Raw genomic sequence first — 16,763 nt, forward strand, 5'->3', positions numbered from 1 at the left:
TAGGAGGCCGCAGGGTGGAGAGGGAGGAGTGTCTCACCGCCAAGCTTTGATCTAGGGGGCTCTAGGGGTCGTCCGCCTCCCAGCCGTACACTCTTGCAGTATCCATGATGGCTCTTCAAAAACTCAAGAGTGCCCCGAAATATTAACGGAATTCATTCCCTAAAGCTGCAACGCCGTGGTTGGGGGGAATGTGGGTGGGAGAGAACCCGAGGAGAGGCCTGGTGGAGTTTAAAGCCGCTCTGCGATGGGTAAGCGGTTAAGCAAGACAAGGAATGCAATTACATTACCTCTTAGGCCAGTCTGGTGCCAAATAGTATTTATTCTATTCTCTTTTTAAAAGGGGCAATTCAGCCGGTGGTGGCGCACGCCTTTAACCCCAGCACTTGGGAGGCAGAGGCAGAACGATTTCTGAGTTCGAGGCCAGCCTGGTCTACAAAGTGAGTTCCAGGACAGCCAGGGCTACACAGAGAAACCCTGTCTCGAAAAAAAAACAAAAAGAAAAAGAAAGAAAAGAAAGGGGGGGTTCACATCAGTACAAATGTAACTAGCTTATTCACCAGAATACAGAGCTAGATGCTTCATTTGGAAACAATCTAACAAGTACCCGAGGAAAGGTCTAGGTGGCTCCGAGAGCCAATAAAATAAGGAAATAGGAATCGGATGTGCCTTTGTGAACCCCAAGCCGGCTTGCTTCCTCTCCCGTCCCTCCCCCAGTCAGGGTTTCTCTGTGTTGCCCTGCCTGTCCTTAAATTCAGAGATCCGCCTGCCTCTTGCCTTTCCCTGAGCCCACCTGGCCTAAGACTTGCTTTTTACGTTCCGGGTTCAACGCTGAGTCTACCTATTATCTTTCTGTGGCGAGAATGCCGCTCGTCCCAGAGCCCTATATCGTTTAGTGTATTAAAGATGCTGTGTAAGTTCCTGCCATGTCCGAGGTAGTGGCTTTACCTAACTTTCCACTTTCAAGTGTAAAATAGAGTTATATGTTTAAGAATTGCCGAGAAAAGAAGCTGAAGAAACAGGCTGGAATTAAAACGTTTGCCCGCTGCATTCCAAAGCCCTTGGACCCTTTTCTCCATTGTGACACCAGTTGAAGAGAAAACAACAGTGTTGTAAGAGCCCGAAGTGCATTCTCGCAGCGGAAGGGAAGAGCGGCATCTGAGGCGCCCCCTGGTGGTCCGTCCGTCTTTTTCCCCTACGGAACTAATACTCTGCGAGGCTCCTTTAAGACCTAAGACCGCCCCCTTTGCGGCGAGTGGATCTCGGAGGCTGATTGGATGGGCGGTGGCCGGAGGTGGGGCGCTTCGGGCGGCAGATTGGACCCTATTGGCTGGAGGAGGACAGGACGTTTCCGGGAATGTACGCGCTCCCGGGCTCCTCTCCGCAGCATCCGGTGGCAGCCAGCCCCCTGGCTCCCCCTGCGGGTGGCTCGGCGGTGTGCACAGTCCGGCCTGCTGGCTGGGTGGGTGGTGGGCTGAGTGGGGGAGGGGATGGGCCGAGTTCTGGGTTGCGGGGATGAGGGTTCAGGAAGGTCTGCCGAGTGAGATCGTGTTCCCTGGAGCTGCACTGGGTTCCCTCCGGGTCCCCTTCAGCCTCCCGGCTTCGGAGCGTGAGACTGAAAGCATCCTGACAGAGGGCCTTCCAGCCCCTAAGCATCCTACCCAGAGATCTATAAGTTCTGATCTTGAAGTACGAGGCCCCCCAAGGAAGTTCGTTTCTAACCTCCCAGATGGGTTAGGGGGTGGGGGGACCGAGGCTGCCAGATTCTCGCCTGCTGTGGTGGGTAGGCCAAGCGGGAGCATGGGGGGAAAGGCTCCAAGCCTCGAACCTTCATCTCCCATTTCCGCTTCCAGCGGGTGCCGCGGCTCGGGAAGCATGACGACCGAGACCTTCGTGAAGGATATCAAGCCCGGGCTCAAGAATCTCAACCTTATCTTCATTGTGCTGGAGACAGGTGGCTATGCATGCGCAGTGGGCTCGTGGGAGCAAAGGGGAGGAGCATGGAGAGTGGGAGCACACGGACCCCCGCTTGCGTTCTTAACTCGCCCGGACAGGGAGGAGGCTCCGCTTCCCTGCTCGTTCTAATCTCTTAGACCGCTGGCATAGGGAGCTGCTGACAGGTATAAAATAGGTAAAACTAAGTGGACTAATGCCACGCGGGCCTCCCCCCCCCCACTCAGAACTCTCTCCATGGTGCTGGATCCTCCACTACCTCCCCATACACCCACGCATAACCCACCATCAGGGAGGGATGTGGGCTTTGCTTCTATTCCTTTACCTCGCTCAGCCAGTACCCAGGCTCTCACTGTCACCGTGACTTGTATGACTTTATTTCCTCTCTCATATATTTCTTCCCTTAAAGGCCGGGTGACCAAGACAAAGGACGGGCACGAGGTTCGGACCTGTAAAGTGGCAGACAAAACGGGCAGCATCAACATCTCAGTATGGGACGACGTGGGCAACCTAATCCAACCTGGGGATATTATCCGACTCACCAAAGGGTAAGGCGGCAACAGCGCTAGGGCGTGGTTAAAAGTCCCTACAACTTTTCTGAAGACTGAATCCTATTCCACCCCACAGGTATGCTTCAGTGTTCAAAGGTTGTCTGACACTATACACTGGCCGTGGGGGCGATCTGCAGAAGATTGGAGAGTAAGTGGTCTCTGCAATAGGAGCCCAATGTGGGAAAGTTAGGGTTTACAAGGAAGCGACACAGCCTGCGCCATCCACATCTCCTGGCCGGTCTTGTCTGTGGCCCAATGGACGGGTCCAAAGCTCCTGCTTCTTTCTTTCTTTTTTTTTTTTTAAGATTTATTTATTGTTGTAAGTACACTGTAGCTGTCTTCAGAGACCAGAAGAGGGCATCAGATCTCTTTTCGGATGGTTGTGAGCCACGTGGGTGCTGGGATTTGAACTCATGACCTCGAAGAGCAGTCAGTGCTGTTTTTTTGTTTGTTTGTTTTTTTGTTTGTTTGTTTGTTTTGGGTTTTTTTTTTTGAGACAGGGTTTCTCTGTAGCCATGGCTGGCCTAGAACTCACTCTGTAGACCCAGGCTGTCCTCAAACTCAAAAATCCGCCTGCCTCTGCCTCCCAAGTGCTGGGATTAAAGGTGTGCACGACCACCGCCCGGGCACAGTCAGGGCTTTTACCCACTGAGCCATCTCTTCCTTCTTTGCAGATTCTGTATGGTTTATTCGGAAGTTCCTAATTTCAGCGAGCCCAATCCAGAATATAACACACAGCAGGCGCCCAACAAATCGGTGAGTCCTGGGCCTGGCGTTAGAGGACAGCAGATCAGCCTGGGCAGCATGAGGTTGAGGTGGGTCTGAGTTTATCATCTGTGCCTTCAGGTGCAGAATGACAGCAGCCCTACTGCCCCACAAGCTACCACAGGACCCCCTGCTGCCTCTCCAGGTAGGAATCCATTTCTTTCCTTCCACTGTCCCCTTCAAGTCCCCCGTTCTCCCCAGCCAGGAAAGATGTGTTTTCCTCATCCCCTTTCCAAGTGCCTCCTCTCTCAGGATGTTCCCCTCCACCCAGTTCTCCTTCATTTTTTTATACCTTCTGCAAGTCTCAGTGGTGAAAAGACTTGAAGACCTTAGGTACTCTTTCCTTTCCTTACCACCAGTCAAGAAACAAAGGAGAGTCGTTTCTACACGTGTCAAATGACTGTTAAGAGCAAACAGGCAGCCAGGCATGGTGGCGCACGCCTGTAGTCCCAGCACTTGGGAGGCAGGTGGATTTCTGAGTTCAAGGCCAGCCTGGTCTACAGAGTGAGTTCCAGGACAGCCAGGACCACACAGAGAAACCCTGTCTCGAAAAAACAAAAAACAAAAAAAACAACAACAACAAAAAGAGCAAACAGGCTGGGCAGTGGTGGCGCATGCCTTTAATCCCAGCACTTTGGGAGGCAGAGGCAGGCGGATTTCTGAGTTAGAGGCCAGCCTGGTCTACAGAGTGAGTTCCAGGATAGCCAGGGCTATACAGAGAAACCCTGTCTGGAAAAACCAATTAGTGTTGCATTACATTGTAACTGCTGTGGCTACAGAGTCAGTAGACCGAGGGAAGTTTCTGCATTTATTGTAGTCTCTCTCTCTCTCTCTCTCTCTCTCTCTCTCTCTCTCTCTCTCTCTCTCTCTTAGATTTTATCTGTTTCTACCTTATATATATGTGTCTTAGTCAGGGTTTCTATTCCTGCACAAAACATCATGACCAAGAATCAAGTTGTGGAGGAAAGGGTTTATTCAGCTTACACTTCTGTATTGCTGTTCATTACCAAAGGAAGTCTGGAACATCCTTTGGTTCCAGGGTTGGAACCTGGAGCTGATGCAGAGATCATGGAGGGATGTTACTTACTGGCTTGCTTCCCCTGGCTTGCTCAAGGAAGGTCTCTTATAGAACCCAAGAACTAACAGCCTAGGGATGGCACCACCCACAAGGGGTCCTTCCACCCCTGATCAGTAATTGAGAAAATGCTCCACACCTGGATCTCATGGAGACTCCTTTCTCTGTGACAACTGCAGCCTGTGTCAAGTTGACACACAAAGCCAGTACGGTGTGTTTTGTCCACATGTATAACATGCATAAAGTGCCCAAGGAAGCCAGGACAGGGTGGCAGACCCTCCGGACTTGGAGTTACAGATGGTTGTTACTGCAGTGTAGGTGCTGGGAGCCAGAGATGGATCGCCCGGAAGAGCAACCAGTGCTTCTAACCACTGAACCTCCACCCTTCCTAGTAATCTGCGGGGCCTCTGTCCACTGCTGACTGAAACCACTGGTCACATTATCTCCACGGTCACCGGCAGAGAGAACGAGTGCATGCTTGCCTGCAGCCTGTATGGTTGTGTTCTTCCCAGGTTCTCCACTCAGAATGTACCGCCCAACCCCAGTGTGACAGCCACACCTTTAATCCCAGCACTTAGGAGCCATTGACAAGTGGCTCTCTGTGAGTCTGAGGCCAGCCTAGTGTGTATTTAGTGTGTTCCAGGACAGTCAGGACTGCACAGATAGACCCTGTCTCAAAACAAGAAACAAAATGAGCCACCCACGGTGCTCTGGGCCTTCATACATGACTATGTTAATTACAGTTCCCATAAGAGGTATGCACAGGACCTCCAGTGGAGACAGTCCCTCATAGATGGTCTGTGACTGCATAGATCTCCTACTGCTTCTGGCTTTGTGGAGAACCTCTAATATTGTAATCAAAATGGATACCATTTAATTCCAACATAAAAGGTAGCATATGTTCTCAGTTGTAGATGACTTAAGGCATGGAGAGATGGCTTGGCAGCTACAAACAGTGGGCTGCTCTTGTAGCCCTTGCTTGGTTCTCACCACCCTCGCGGCAGCTCATGCCAATCTGTGACTCCAGTTCCAGGGGATCCAGGGTCCTTTTTGCCCTCATATGCCCTCTTCATTCAGTCAATGTGGTGCCCATACATACATACATACATACATACACATACAGGCAAAATACTCTTACACATAAAATAAAAATAAGTGTGAAAAAAGAAAGAAAGAAGGAAAATGACTTAATGCTGCGTGTGATCCTTCACGCTTATAATCCTCCCGCTCTACAGGCTGAGGTGGGAGGCTCACTTCATTCAGGTGCCTGGCCTGAAGTATCAAGCCAGTCAGGAAGACCCTGCCTCAAAGAAAGAAGAGAAGAGAGAAAGCAGGGGGGGGGGAGAGAGAGAGAGAGAGAAAACACAGGAAGGGGGGGAGAGAAAGCAGGAAGGGAAAGGAAGGGAAGAGAGAGAAAGAGAGGCAAGGTAGACAGGTAGATGTGACCGTCCGGTCGGACCTGAACGTAGCTTAGAGGCTAAGGCCTTGGGTTCAGTCCCCAGGATAAAAACAAACAATAGAAGAAGAAAAAGAGAGAATAAAATAGAATAATACTTTTCCATGACTGTATTTTTAGTTTATTTACTTTGTTTTAAGAGACAGTCTCACGTTAAGTTGGCCTAAAAACTAAGTAGCCAAACCTGGCCCAGCATCCCTGCTGCTCCTACCTACACCTCCCAAGTGCTAGACCATTGTGTGTTGCCATCATGTCTGGCTACAAAAGTATTTCTAATAAGGTACAATCCAGAGCCAGGCATGGTTGCTGTCTAGCACTCAGGCAGCAGAGACAACAAGGGTTAGTGCCAGGTCTGAGGACTTCTGGGATCCAGAGAATGAGCTGTAGGCCAGCCTGGTCTCCTTGAGTAGGCAAGGCCCTGACTCAAAAAACAAAGCAAAAAAGAAGTGCACCTTTAGTCCCAGCACTTGGGAGGCAGAGGCAGGCGGATTTTGAGTTCGAGGCTAGCCTGATCTACTGAGCAAGTTCCAGAGCAGTCGGGGCTACACAGAGAAACAGGAAACAAAGGAAAGGGGGACCTTAGACCATGTGCTCCTAAAACTCATTTGCCAAGTGTTACTACTCCCTTTGTCACCTGCTGAGAGAAATGAGAGGTGTTTTGGTTTTTTGGTTTGGTTTTCTTTTCTTTTCTTTTTTTCTTTTTCTTTTTTTGGCTTTGTAAATCCTTTTGCTGTGTGTATATTTTCTCTATATTTATTTAATTTGGGAGCGAGCTTCCATGTGCCACAGTGGGCATGTGGAAGTCAAGACAGTGACAGTCTGTGGGTGACAGTCCCTCCACCATAGGGGTTGTAGGGATCGAATTCAAGCCAGAAGGCTTGGCAGCAAGCCCCTTGTCTGCAGAGCCATCTTGCCACCCCCTGTGAGGGTGTTGTGGTTACATTGTTGTTGCCTTAAGTTATTGACAGCAAGCAGTGTGTGGGAGGAAGGGTTCATCTAGCTCACAGTTCTGGGTTACATGCAGTCCACCCCAGCAGACAGAGCTGGTCACGTCACATGCATGGTCACGTGCATGGTCACATCACGTGCATGGTCAGGAGCAGAGAAAATGAATGCATGCTTGCTGTGCTCGGCTCAGTTTCTCTACTCTTAGAGTGATGTCACACAGTGTGCTGTGTCTTCCCACATAACCAATTACAATCCCCATAGACACGCCCACAGGCCAACCAACTTGGACAGTCCTTCCTGCCTCCTCCCAGGTGATTCTAGGCCATGCCAAGGTGACAGTTAGACCTAATCACCACACAAGACCATTCCCTGGGTCCTTTTTTTTTTTTTTTCTTTTTTTGAGACAGGGTTTCTCTGTGTAGCCCTGGCTGTCCTTGCTCTGTAGACCAGGCTGGCCTGGAACTCACCTGCCTCTGTGTACTGAGTGCAGGCATTAAAGGTGTGTGGCACCGCACCACACCACACAAAGTTAAAGTGTGTGGGTGTCTTGCTTATATGCATGTCTTTGTACCATGTGCTTCCCGGGAACCCATGAAGGCTAAAAGAGGATTCTGGGTCCCACAGAACTGATGTCACAGATGTTTGAACTGCTATGTGGGTGCTGGGAACTGAGCCTAGATCCTCTGCAAGAGTACCCAGTGCTCCTTACTGCTGAGCCCTCTCCCTAGACCCCAAAAGTTGTCTGGTTTTTTTTTAATATATAGCACAGAATCTTAACGTTGCAATGTACATATTTGCTTTATGAGGAAATAAACTGACTGAGGAAAGGGCTTTTCCTTTCAGTCTAGGCTACAGATATTTTAGTATAGAGAATTGAGTAGTGATATGGTTTGAGAACAGGTAACCTGTAGTTTCTACCTCACTGATGGTCTGCAATGCCTTTGTACACCACAGACAACCCTGTCTCTGTCTTCTAGGCATCAATAGAGTACCTACTGTGTGTATATGTCAAGGAATAAAACACAGCCCCTGCCTCTCAGCGCCTGCAGAGAGTCTCTGTAGGAGTAAGGATTACCATATGCTGCAGTGGGGAGGGGGGAGCACTGCTAGCATATATTCAAAATATACGGGTGTGGGGATTGGCAAGGTGCTCCAGCAGGAACCAGTATTTGACATCAAGCCTGACAACCTGAGTTTAGTCCCAGAACATCCACACAGTGGAAGGCAATGACCTACTCCTGAAGATTGTATACATGCGCACGCGCACACATATACAGAGTAAATACAAAATATACACAGTTGGGGGGTGATGGTAGCTAAGTCGTTCGGTGGCAGAAGGGTTCAATCCCGGGTGTATTTTATTGTAGTTCTGGGTACCTAACCCAGGCACTAACTTCCCACCTATGATTACCCTGCCCCTTTCTGTTTAAACAGAGACTTAAGGCCCTTCTCTGTGTTTCTCCAGCTTTATAATCATCTTGGGCCATAGAACATTTTTTTTTAGAGATCCTTGAGCCTTGAACTAATTCTGGGTCTGATTTCCAGTAGTACAAAGATACGTAAGATAAATATATTTACATAATATATATTAAAATATAAATATAACATATATACAGTTCATGGGACAACTTCTGAAATTATCGAGGGGTTGCATTCATACTTGTAGCCCATAGTGTTTTGTACTCTCTTCAGGACCACCTGCCCAGGGAATAGGGCATCCACAGTTGGGCTGGGCCTTCCTGCAAAATGTAGCTAATTACAATTCCTTCAAACATCCCCACTGGCCAGCCGATGTAGACAGCTCCTCACTGACTCTCCCTAGGAGATTCTAGGTTGGGTCAAGTAGACAGTCAGAATTGTCAGTGCTGCCTAGGGTCCCATTCTTACTCACAACCCATAGTCTTTGTGTACCTGGTCAGCATGCATGCAGTTGTGCTTGGGAAAGATACCCACTCTCTGGGGCATGAAAGTGGGCTTTGAGGACAGACCCTTTCTTACCTTAACTACCTACCTCTGTTTCTTCTCCCACAACCAGCTTCCGAGAGCCAGAATGGGAATGGACTGAGCACCCAGCCGGGTCCTGTTGGTGGTCCCCATCCCTCTCACACCCCCTCACACCCCCCCAGCACCCGAATCACTCGAAGCCAACCCAACCACACGCCTTCTGGCCCTCCTGGTCCCTCCAGCAACCCTGTCAGCAACGGCAAAGAAACCCGCAGAAGCAGCAAGAGATAGCGAGAGATGAATCTTCTCCTCCCTCCCACCACAGCCATGACCCCGGCATCTCTTCCAGAGAACAAGACAGTCTTCTGTTAGGCTGCTGGCTTTGGGATTGGAGGGTGAAGTTGCTGTGTTTTAGCCACTAAATTTCCCTGGAGGGGTGGTAAGCAGTGGCCTTACCCACCTCAAACTCTCGCCCCCTCCACCCTTGTCCTGCTGATGCTGTCTGTCCCCTGGGATCCAGGGTCCGCTGCCTGCCCTCCTTTGGAAAAAGACAGTCTGGTTTTTGTGTGGGATATGAGGGTCTAACTGAAATCCCTCCTTCCTAATAAATGTTCCCACTCGTTCTGGACTCTCTGGTTCTCTCATAGGAAAGAGGTTAGCAGGTGTGTACTTACGGAATTGTAGTGCCCAGGCAAAGCAAGCCTGCCCCTTTAAGGTAGTGTCCCTCCCCTACCCCCTCCCTGCAGGTGACCCTTGTCCAGCCTGCCTGCCACAAGAAGGCTGGGTCCCCCTTCCTCTGGGTGTCTTTTGTGTCTCCTGTCCTGCTGTCAGGTAATACTAACCCCAACCCCCTGGACCACTCACTATGACCCTCCCACCCACCCCCCACCCCTGATTGTAAGCCAGGTCAGATGTCAGAGGGGGTCCCTGTTCTGGCTTTTCCTCAGCAGGGCTTCCTCCTCCTTGTTCATTGACTGCAGAGCTGGGGGAGCTGATAGTTAATGCTCCCGGAGCCGGGAACCAGCTCTCATGCTTCCCAGGGTGGGCATTGCCAAGAAGTCCCTTTCCTGAATGCATCTATGATTGCCACTCACCTGCCTCTCCCTCTAACTCCCAGTTTAGGGACACCTTGGCTCGACTCTTCAGGGAATATGGGGATGGGGTTGGAAACAGATGCAGTTCAGTACCAGATGTAAGGTACATGGGGGAGGGGTACGTTCAGGAAAAAGGCTTGGGTGGCGCTGAATGGGTTATGGATTATAAAATATTTAAGAGGAAAAAACTGAGCACAAGTTCTTAACCATGTGGCTTCCTCAGGGCAGAGGGTGGCCCCTCCCCAGTCAGGGCCCAGCAGAGACTGACTTTTGACCCCCCCATCCCAGGGGCCAGTGAACCATTAACTCCTATATGAACCTTCCCACACTTGCCCCACCCCTGACTCCGCCCCAAAGCAGGTGGGCTAAGGGGAAACCTATCCATTTCAGCCCTCTATGTGACGTGGCTTCCACTGCATCTGAAGGCTGAGCTCCCTGACTCAGATCTCTTAAGGTCCACAGTGAGGCCTTCCAGGGACCTGAGGTGACAGCTCTCACACTGCCAGTAGGGGTGAGGCCCTTTATATGGAGGGGGAGTAGGGAGGTGGAAAAGGCTGAGAGGTGGGTCTTGGGGCTCCCTAGATATTAGCTGGGTCTCTGGACCAGATGTAAGGAGAGCTCTGGGGTCAGGAGGCTGCTCCATAAGGCAGAAGGGAGGGGCAGAGGCTGCAGACAGACTCGGAGCAAGTGGTGGTACGTGTTAGCGCATCTCCCCAGCTCTGGGCTGAGGAGCAGAAGCCCTGACACCCCCCACCTCCTTGTTCTAGGGTACGGTCCTCAGGATGTCCCAAAAGAAATAGAAGTCAGAACCAGAGCCTCTAACCCATAGCCCTAGCGATGGGGCCCCCAGTGCATCACCTGTTGGCTGGCCTGTGCGTGGGGGTGGCCTTGGGCTGGGTAGGAGACTCGGCCCCAAACCTGGGCCCAGCCGAACAGGAACAGAACCACTACCTGGCCCAGCTGTTTGGCCTCTATGGAGAGAACGGGACACTGACTGCAGGGGGCCTGGCTAGGCTTCTCCACAGCCTAGGACTAGGCCGAGTTCAGGGGCTCCGTCTGGGACACCATGAGCCTCCAACCGGGCGGGCTGCACCCACAAGTGGCGACAATTTCACACACAGGTATTAATCTCTCTCCCAAACACCAACTGTGGCATCTCCTGGTTCCACTCAGTGTCTGCTTAGGCTCCAGCGGCCCAGTGTTTGGGGATGATTCCCCAGAGTTACAAGTCCTCTAGCACCAACTGCTCAACTCTACTGCCTTGAATTCCCTCCAGATCAGGAAAGTCCTTGCTCTCGGTACTCAGCCTCCAGGCTTCAGGCGATGCCTGCCAAGCCCACAGCTACCCGTTTTAGCCCATAGCTCTCCTATGAATGCCAGCCCTCAGACCTTGCCAGGACTGACTGTGGTTGTCTCTCCTTCCCAAAACCTCCCAGGTGATGGGTCAGGGCAGGTGTCGGGGAACTTGAGTGAGTCTGACTTGCTAATCCGTCTACTACAGGCTGCAAGAACTGGAGCTGAGTGTAGATGTGTGGGCTGGAATGCCTCTGGGCCCCTCAGGCTGGGGCGACCAGGAGGACTCAAAGGCCCCTGACCTGCACGAGTCCGGCCTAGACCTCTTCCAGAGGCTTCTGCTGCTGGACCATTCGTTGGCTGACCATCTGAATGAGGATGTAAGTCTGAGTCTCAAGACAGGGAGAAGGAGCCACCGGAGTAGGTGGCCTACAGTATTTGGCTCTTACGGGGGCTTGAAGTATGTGAGGAGTCAGTAACTGAATAGCTACTCAGTATTCGGATATGTTATTCTAATAGTGTAAGATGTTCCCTTCCTTAACACAGGCTGACCAAACCCAGGGGTGTCACTTAGCAAACACACAATCCCAAGGGGTGTATCTCAGGGGAGATTGTGGGAATGGTTATGTGGAAAAGTGTCCTGGAGATGATGGTATGTCCATCTAAAACAGTCCACTTGTTCCTTCTACATATACATGGTGGCAGACAATGCTGTCGGACCCTGAGATCAGTTGGCATGCCCCATCAAAAAAGCACCCCAGCCTGGGCTAGATCAGCCCGTGTGGGTTGTTGGCTAAAGATAGACGACGGCGTGTCAGGTTTCTTGTCTAGCCACCAAAGTAGTTCATCACTAACACAAGGAAATTCTTAGGGCATAAGAAATGTATGTCGAATACTTACAATGGATTGAATATTCACCAGTGATTATCACACATTAAGTTCTTTGTCCCGTCTCTGATGCACGTGCCAGTATACGCCAAGGGGACCCTGAGAGAGACCCGGGACTCTATGGAGGAACAGATGTCGAGACTTGGGCTGTAGTTCACAGTGACCCCCTAATACATCATGGCCCTCTGCTCGATCTGCAGTGTCTGAATGGTTCCCAGCTGCTGGTCAATTTTGGACTGAGCCCCGTTGCTCCCCTGACCCCTCGCCAGTTTGCTCTGCTGTGTCCAGCCCTGCTTTATCAGATTGATAGCCGTGTTTGCATCAAAACCCCGGCTCCAGCACCTCCAGGGGATGTACTGTCTGGTCAGTGGATGAGGAGTGAGGTGGTACCTGCATCCTGGTAGGGAGTCGGTCCCTTGCTAAGGAAGGGGGCTTATTGGGGTCCAGCCTCCCTTGAGTCTATCTGTGTCCACGTCGTGCCTCTGGACCAGCCCTGACCTAACCTCAGGCCCAATTCTTCCCAGCCCTGCTTCACAGTGGCCTGGCAGTCCTGTTCCTCAGCCTCCCTGCTCCCCTCTCCCTGCTGCTGCTGCGGCTCCTGGGACCTCGTCTGTTGCGGCCTGTGCTGGGCTTCCTGGGGGCCCTGGCCGTGGGCACGCTCTGCGGGGACGCCCTGCTACACCTACTGCCACATGTAAGCCTCCATCTTCCCAGCCTGACCCAGTGGTAACTGGCCATGGAGCTGTGTGCTTTTAGCCATAGACCTTGTGCCTCTGTCAGCTCCCACATCCTGACCCCTTGCCCCTGGGCTTCAGCCACAGTGTCAGTGTCTTCTACTAGGATGCATGCGTAAAAAGCTTGCTGAGAGGAAGGATGCTCTTGGGTTGTAGGGATTTCCATGGCCTGCCCTGATCTACTTTCTGACAGGCGCAAGGAGGGCGGCACACAGGAGCTAGTGAGCAGGCAGAGGAGGATCTGGGTCCGGGGCTGTCGGTGCTTGGTGGCATCTTCCTGCTCTTCATGCTAGAGAACACGCTAGGACTTGTGCGGCACAGAGGGCTCAGGCCAGTGAGTGAAACCCTTTATTTCTCCTGCCAAACCCAGAGTCCAGGCCAAGCCAGGAGGGAGGGGCAGCATGTGCTTCTGGTCCTTGGCCACTTGGCCAATTACATAGGACCTGCCCACCTCTGAGTGGGAATGGGCCTTGGCGTAGGCCTGGGACTTGTGGCCAAATGGCTTGTTCTCTGCAGTTCATATCAACATTAAACAGAGAGAGATGCCAACCTGGGAAAGGGGTGCAGGTCAGAAAACACTGACCAGGTGCTAGCGCGGAAGCAGCTGTTCATCTTCCCAGCTGCTGGGCTGGTCCTCCCCTTAGCCCCTGGCCCTGCCACCTCCTCCACCAGGAGGGATACCCTCCCATTTCAGAGATGCTGCAGGAACAAAAGGAACCTCGAAGACCCAAACCCTGACCCAGAGGATGGCAGCGGGATGATCCTTCGACCCCTACAAGCAGCTTCAGGTAACTAGCGGGGGAAAATGAGCTCACCGTCAGCCTGTAGCTCCCACTGACAATCACTAACACGTAACCTGGTCCTTCTTGCTGCAGAACCGGAGGTTCAGGGCCAAAGGGAGAACAGCCGGTCCCCACCATCTCTGGCCCCTCCTGGACACCAAGGCCACAGTCATGAGCGCCGGGGTGGCAGTATTGCATGGATGGTCCTCCTGGGAGATTGCCTGCACAACCTCACTGATGGGCTTGCATTAGGTTTGAGGCCACAGACACAGCGGTGGGGGGCAGGGCTCTGAGCCAGCAGGGATAGGAGAGCTCCCAGGAAGGTGGGAGAGCTAAGATCCGGAGGGAGCTCAGACGGCAGCCTCTAACCCTCTTCAAGCGACCCTTTGACTCTGCTGCTGCAGGTGCTGCCTTCTCTGACGGCTTCTCCAGCGGTCTCAGCACTACCCTAGCTGTCTTCTGCCATGAGCTGCCCCATGAACTGGGTAGGGATGGCACAAGTGGGGTAGGTGGGCTCCAGAGAGGGAGGTCTCTGAGAACTGGGAGGTTGGCAGGTGACAAAACAGAGGGGCAACTCTGACCTACCTCTCCTTGACCTACCCCTCCTTTCCTCCGTTCTTCCCGCACAGGTGACTTTGCCATGCTGCTTCAGGAAGGGCTGTCCTTTCGGAAGCTGCTGCTGCTGAGCCTCGTTTCTGGAGCCCTGGGACTGGGGGGTGCAGCCCTGGGGGTGGGGCTCAGCCTGGGCCCTGTCCCCCTCACACCCTGGGTGTTTGGGATCACAGCAGGGGTCTTCCTCTATGTGGCCCTTGTGGATATGGTGAGATGTGGGTAGAACAGACAGTTTAAGGACAGTGGACAGGTGGTGTGGAGAGGGACGATACAGTCTGTCCATCTCTACCTCTTGGCCCACAGCCCCATTAGAAAAAAGTACCCAAAGGTGTGGGGGGGGGGGCGGGCTGCTGATCCTGCTTGACAGCCTTTCTCTTGTGTCAAGGGGGGCATTGCATGCGGTCTGGTGGTGTGTACTGCTAATCCCATCACTCAGGAGGCAGTGAGTTCGAGGTTAGCCTCGTCTACAAAGTATTGCAGGCTAGCAGGGCCAGACAGTGAGGTCTTGCCTCAAAAGTAGGTAAATAGATAAGGAGGTCATAGGTCAGAGCAGAATCCTGACAGTCTGTCTTCCTTGCAGCTGCCAACCCTGCTCCGTCCTCCTGAGCCCCCGCCTGTGTTCCATGTGCTTCTGCAGGGGCTGGGGCTGCTGCTGGGGGGCAGCCTCATGGTTGCTATAGCCCTGTTGGAGGAAGAGCTACTGCCCCTGGTTCCTGACGGCTGATGTGGGCAGTGGCAAAGGCTCCAGGCTGCTCTTCCTTCCCTCCCCCCAGGAATGGAGGCGGGACACAGGGCCAGTAGGAGCAATAGGATTTTAATAAACAGAACCCATCCCAAAGCCATGACTACGACAGTTGTACTTGCACCAAAACAGCATAGAAAACCGGGGTGTGGTGGGAGGGCTCAAAGCAGGTCTGGGGAGGACAAGCATGGGGGCCTGGAGGATGTGGGGTGCATCAGTCTTCAGGGATAGCATTGTGCTTTAGCCCAGGTGGGGGAGAGGGGCAGGGCAAATGCACCAAGGTCCCCATTTTTTCTGCTGCCCTCAGCACCCTGGGGATGCAGGTACCTGGGCTTCAGTGCTGCCACCAGCATTAAACACCCGACCCCAACACTAGCACCACAGTGGATCCAGGACAGGGAGAGGGGCAGGAATGAGGAAATTGCTTAGAGAAAGATTCAACTAGAATCCAGTGAATTGTGCTCAGTTCTCTTTACTTCCTACAACCGAGTACATGGGTCACAGGGTGGAGGGTGCAACGGGACAGGGACACGCCCCTCCGTGCCCCCCAACACACCTGCACACAGGATGGTGGTGTCTGCAGCATCACAGGTCATGCAGGGCACGGGGAAGGGGTTCACACACACATAGATGCCCACAGCGGGTACCAGACAGAGAACACCCCTGAATATACACAGCTGTACATGGGGAACCCCAGGTCCCCACCCAACCCTCTCCCCTGTCTTGCTGTTCCCCAGCAGGAGAACTGTATTGCTTTGAGAGCCACCCTGGGGCTGCTCTGCCAGGCACCCTCCCCCCCCACCCCTATTTTGGCACATCTGCAAGACACACGGCAGCGAGAGTAGGCACCCTCCCTCCCAGGCTTCTGTGGCTTGGAGTTGGGGAAGGGGATAGGAGATACCGTCCTCCATCTTCCTCCTAGCCCTTCCCAAACCCCGCCAGACCCACTCCAGCCAAACCCACCCCCACCCCAAACACACACACACACAGCTGAGCTACCCAGGATACAAGTGAACAAGATTGTCCAGGACGGAGCAGAGCGGGCGGGAGGAAGGACTGGAAGCAGAGGCCCCACCCTGGCACCTGGCACCTGGCAGGTAAGACTGGCACAACAGCTACTTTAGTGCAACTGGAGGGCGCCCAGAGTGCGGGTGGGGACAGGAGGGCCTGGGAGAGGGCCCAGCAGGAGTGGGCGAGGGCCAAGGGCAGATCCTCTCGTCCCCTGCCGTCCTCGGCCCTCCCAAATGCAGTGACAGTGTCCCTCACACCACCATGGGCAACAGCAGCCTCGGAGTCAGTACCTTCAAGTAATTCAAGGAGCAGACCCTCCTCACCCCAACTCCCTCCTATCTCTGGGAATTTGGTCGCTTCTCTGTAGGGGTTGGGCTGGGAGGAGGGAGTCCCCAAGTCAGACCCTTCTTTCTCTACCTCCCTCTTCCCAGACCACAGGGCTTGGTCCTCAAAGATTCCTCACCTCTGTCCTTGCCCAAGCTAGGTTGAGGCCCAGAGGGCCAGAGCCACCACAGCAGGGAGGCTGCTCTGCTTCCCGCCCTTCCTCAGAAGGTTAGGGTTCAAACCTGGCGGGCAGGGTGGGGCCATACTGGCTTGTCCCTGGAGTAGGGTTTCTGGGCTGGGGTCTGTAAGGCTATTTTCCTTTGCGGTGGGAAGGGGAAGCAGGGAATGAACATCAGGTGTGGGGAGAGGGTGAGAAACGGCTGAGAGGGAAGGAGGAAGGGGCCTCCCTGCTGGAGCAGTTACTGGAGTCTTCAACAAAGAACCACTCATGTGCATAATGCACACGGTGTGCATACTCCCAGCCCGGCAGCCTGGCCTCACCCTGCCTCTCGGGACCCCTTCCAAGACCACAGAGAGGGTTTTGGGGGTACAGTTGTAGAACCATTCACTCAGGCCCCACCATCCCCACCCCCA

General features: G+C 53.0%; 2 protein-coding genes across 5 annotated transcripts; both read left to right on the top strand.

The window, feature by feature from the left end:
• The first annotated feature begins 716 nt into the window (after nt 1–716).
• Nucleotides 717–9,312, top strand: Nabp2 (nucleic acid binding protein 2). 3 transcript variants are annotated; one of them, XM_052165402.1, is made up of 7 exons: nt 717–1,459; nt 1,851–1,951; nt 2,360–2,498; nt 2,578–2,649; nt 3,176–3,257; nt 3,348–3,411; nt 8,781–9,312. In XM_052165402.1, exons 1-7 carry the CDS (start codon nt 1,275–1,277, stop codon nt 8,978–8,980), a joined length of 843 nt encoding a protein of 280 aa, XP_052021362.1. In that variant the 5' UTR covers nt 717–1,274; the 3' UTR covers nt 8,981–9,312. The 3 variants fall into 3 exon arrangements, with proteins under 3 accessions (XP_052021362.1, XP_052021361.1, XP_052021363.1); XM_052165401.1 differs by lacking the exon at nt 717–1,459 and adding an exon at nt 1,483–1,706; XM_052165403.1 differs by lacking the exon at nt 717–1,459 and adding an exon at nt 1,588–1,686.
• Nucleotides 9,313–9,409: 97 nt separating this feature from the next.
• On the top strand, nt 9,410–15,495 carry Slc39a5 (solute carrier family 39 member 5). Of its 2 annotated transcripts, XM_052165398.1 has the most exons (13): nt 9,410–9,520; nt 9,807–9,886; nt 10,174–10,294; nt 10,551–10,904; nt 11,285–11,456; nt 12,165–12,327; nt 12,489–12,658; nt 12,892–13,032; nt 13,393–13,486; nt 13,574–13,732; nt 13,885–13,965; nt 14,110–14,300; nt 14,673–15,495. In XM_052165398.1, exons 4-13 carry the CDS (start codon nt 10,621–10,623, stop codon nt 14,814–14,816), a joined length of 1,599 nt encoding a protein of 532 aa, XP_052021358.1. In that variant the 5' UTR covers nt 9,410–9,520; nt 9,807–9,886; nt 10,174–10,294; nt 10,551–10,620; the 3' UTR covers nt 14,817–15,495. The 2 variants fall into 2 exon arrangements, with proteins under 2 accessions (XP_052021358.1, XP_052021359.1); XM_052165399.1 differs by lacking the exon at nt 9,410–9,520 and having other exon boundaries at nt 9,714–9,886.
• Nucleotides 15,496–16,763: the final 1,268 nt, after the last annotated feature.

The sequence above is a fragment of the Apodemus sylvaticus genome, chromosome 20 (genome assembly GCF_947179515.1).
Source record: "Apodemus sylvaticus chromosome 20, mApoSyl1.1, whole genome shotgun sequence".
NCBI lineage: Eukaryota > Metazoa > Chordata > Mammalia > Rodentia > Muridae > Apodemus > Apodemus sylvaticus.

Excerpts from the sequence above, each read along its gene's own strand:
- Nabp2 (XM_052165401.1), top strand. The coding sequence starts at position 1,513 with ATGAGGGTTCAGGAAGGTCTGCCGAGTGAGATCGTGTTCCCTGGAGCT. Across the intron at positions 1,952-2,359 it reads CTTCATTGTGCTGGAGACAG|GCCGGGTGACCAAGACAAAG; the intron begins GTGGCTATGCAT and ends CTTCCCTTAAAG. Across the intron at positions 3,412-8,780 it reads ACCCCCTGCTGCCTCTCCAG|CTTCCGAGAGCCAGAATGGG; the intron begins GTAGGAATCCAT and ends TCCCACAACCAG.
- Slc39a5 (XM_052165398.1), top strand. The coding sequence starts at position 10,621 with ATGGGGCCCCCAGTGCATCACCTGTTGGCTGGCCTGTGCGTGGGGGTG. Across the intron at positions 12,659-12,891 it reads TGCTACACCTACTGCCACAT|GCGCAAGGAGGGCGGCACAC; the intron begins GTAAGCCTCCAT and ends ACTTTCTGACAG. Across the intron at positions 13,487-13,573 it reads ACCCCTACAAGCAGCTTCAG|AACCGGAGGTTCAGGGCCAA; the intron begins GTAACTAGCGGG and ends TTCTTGCTGCAG.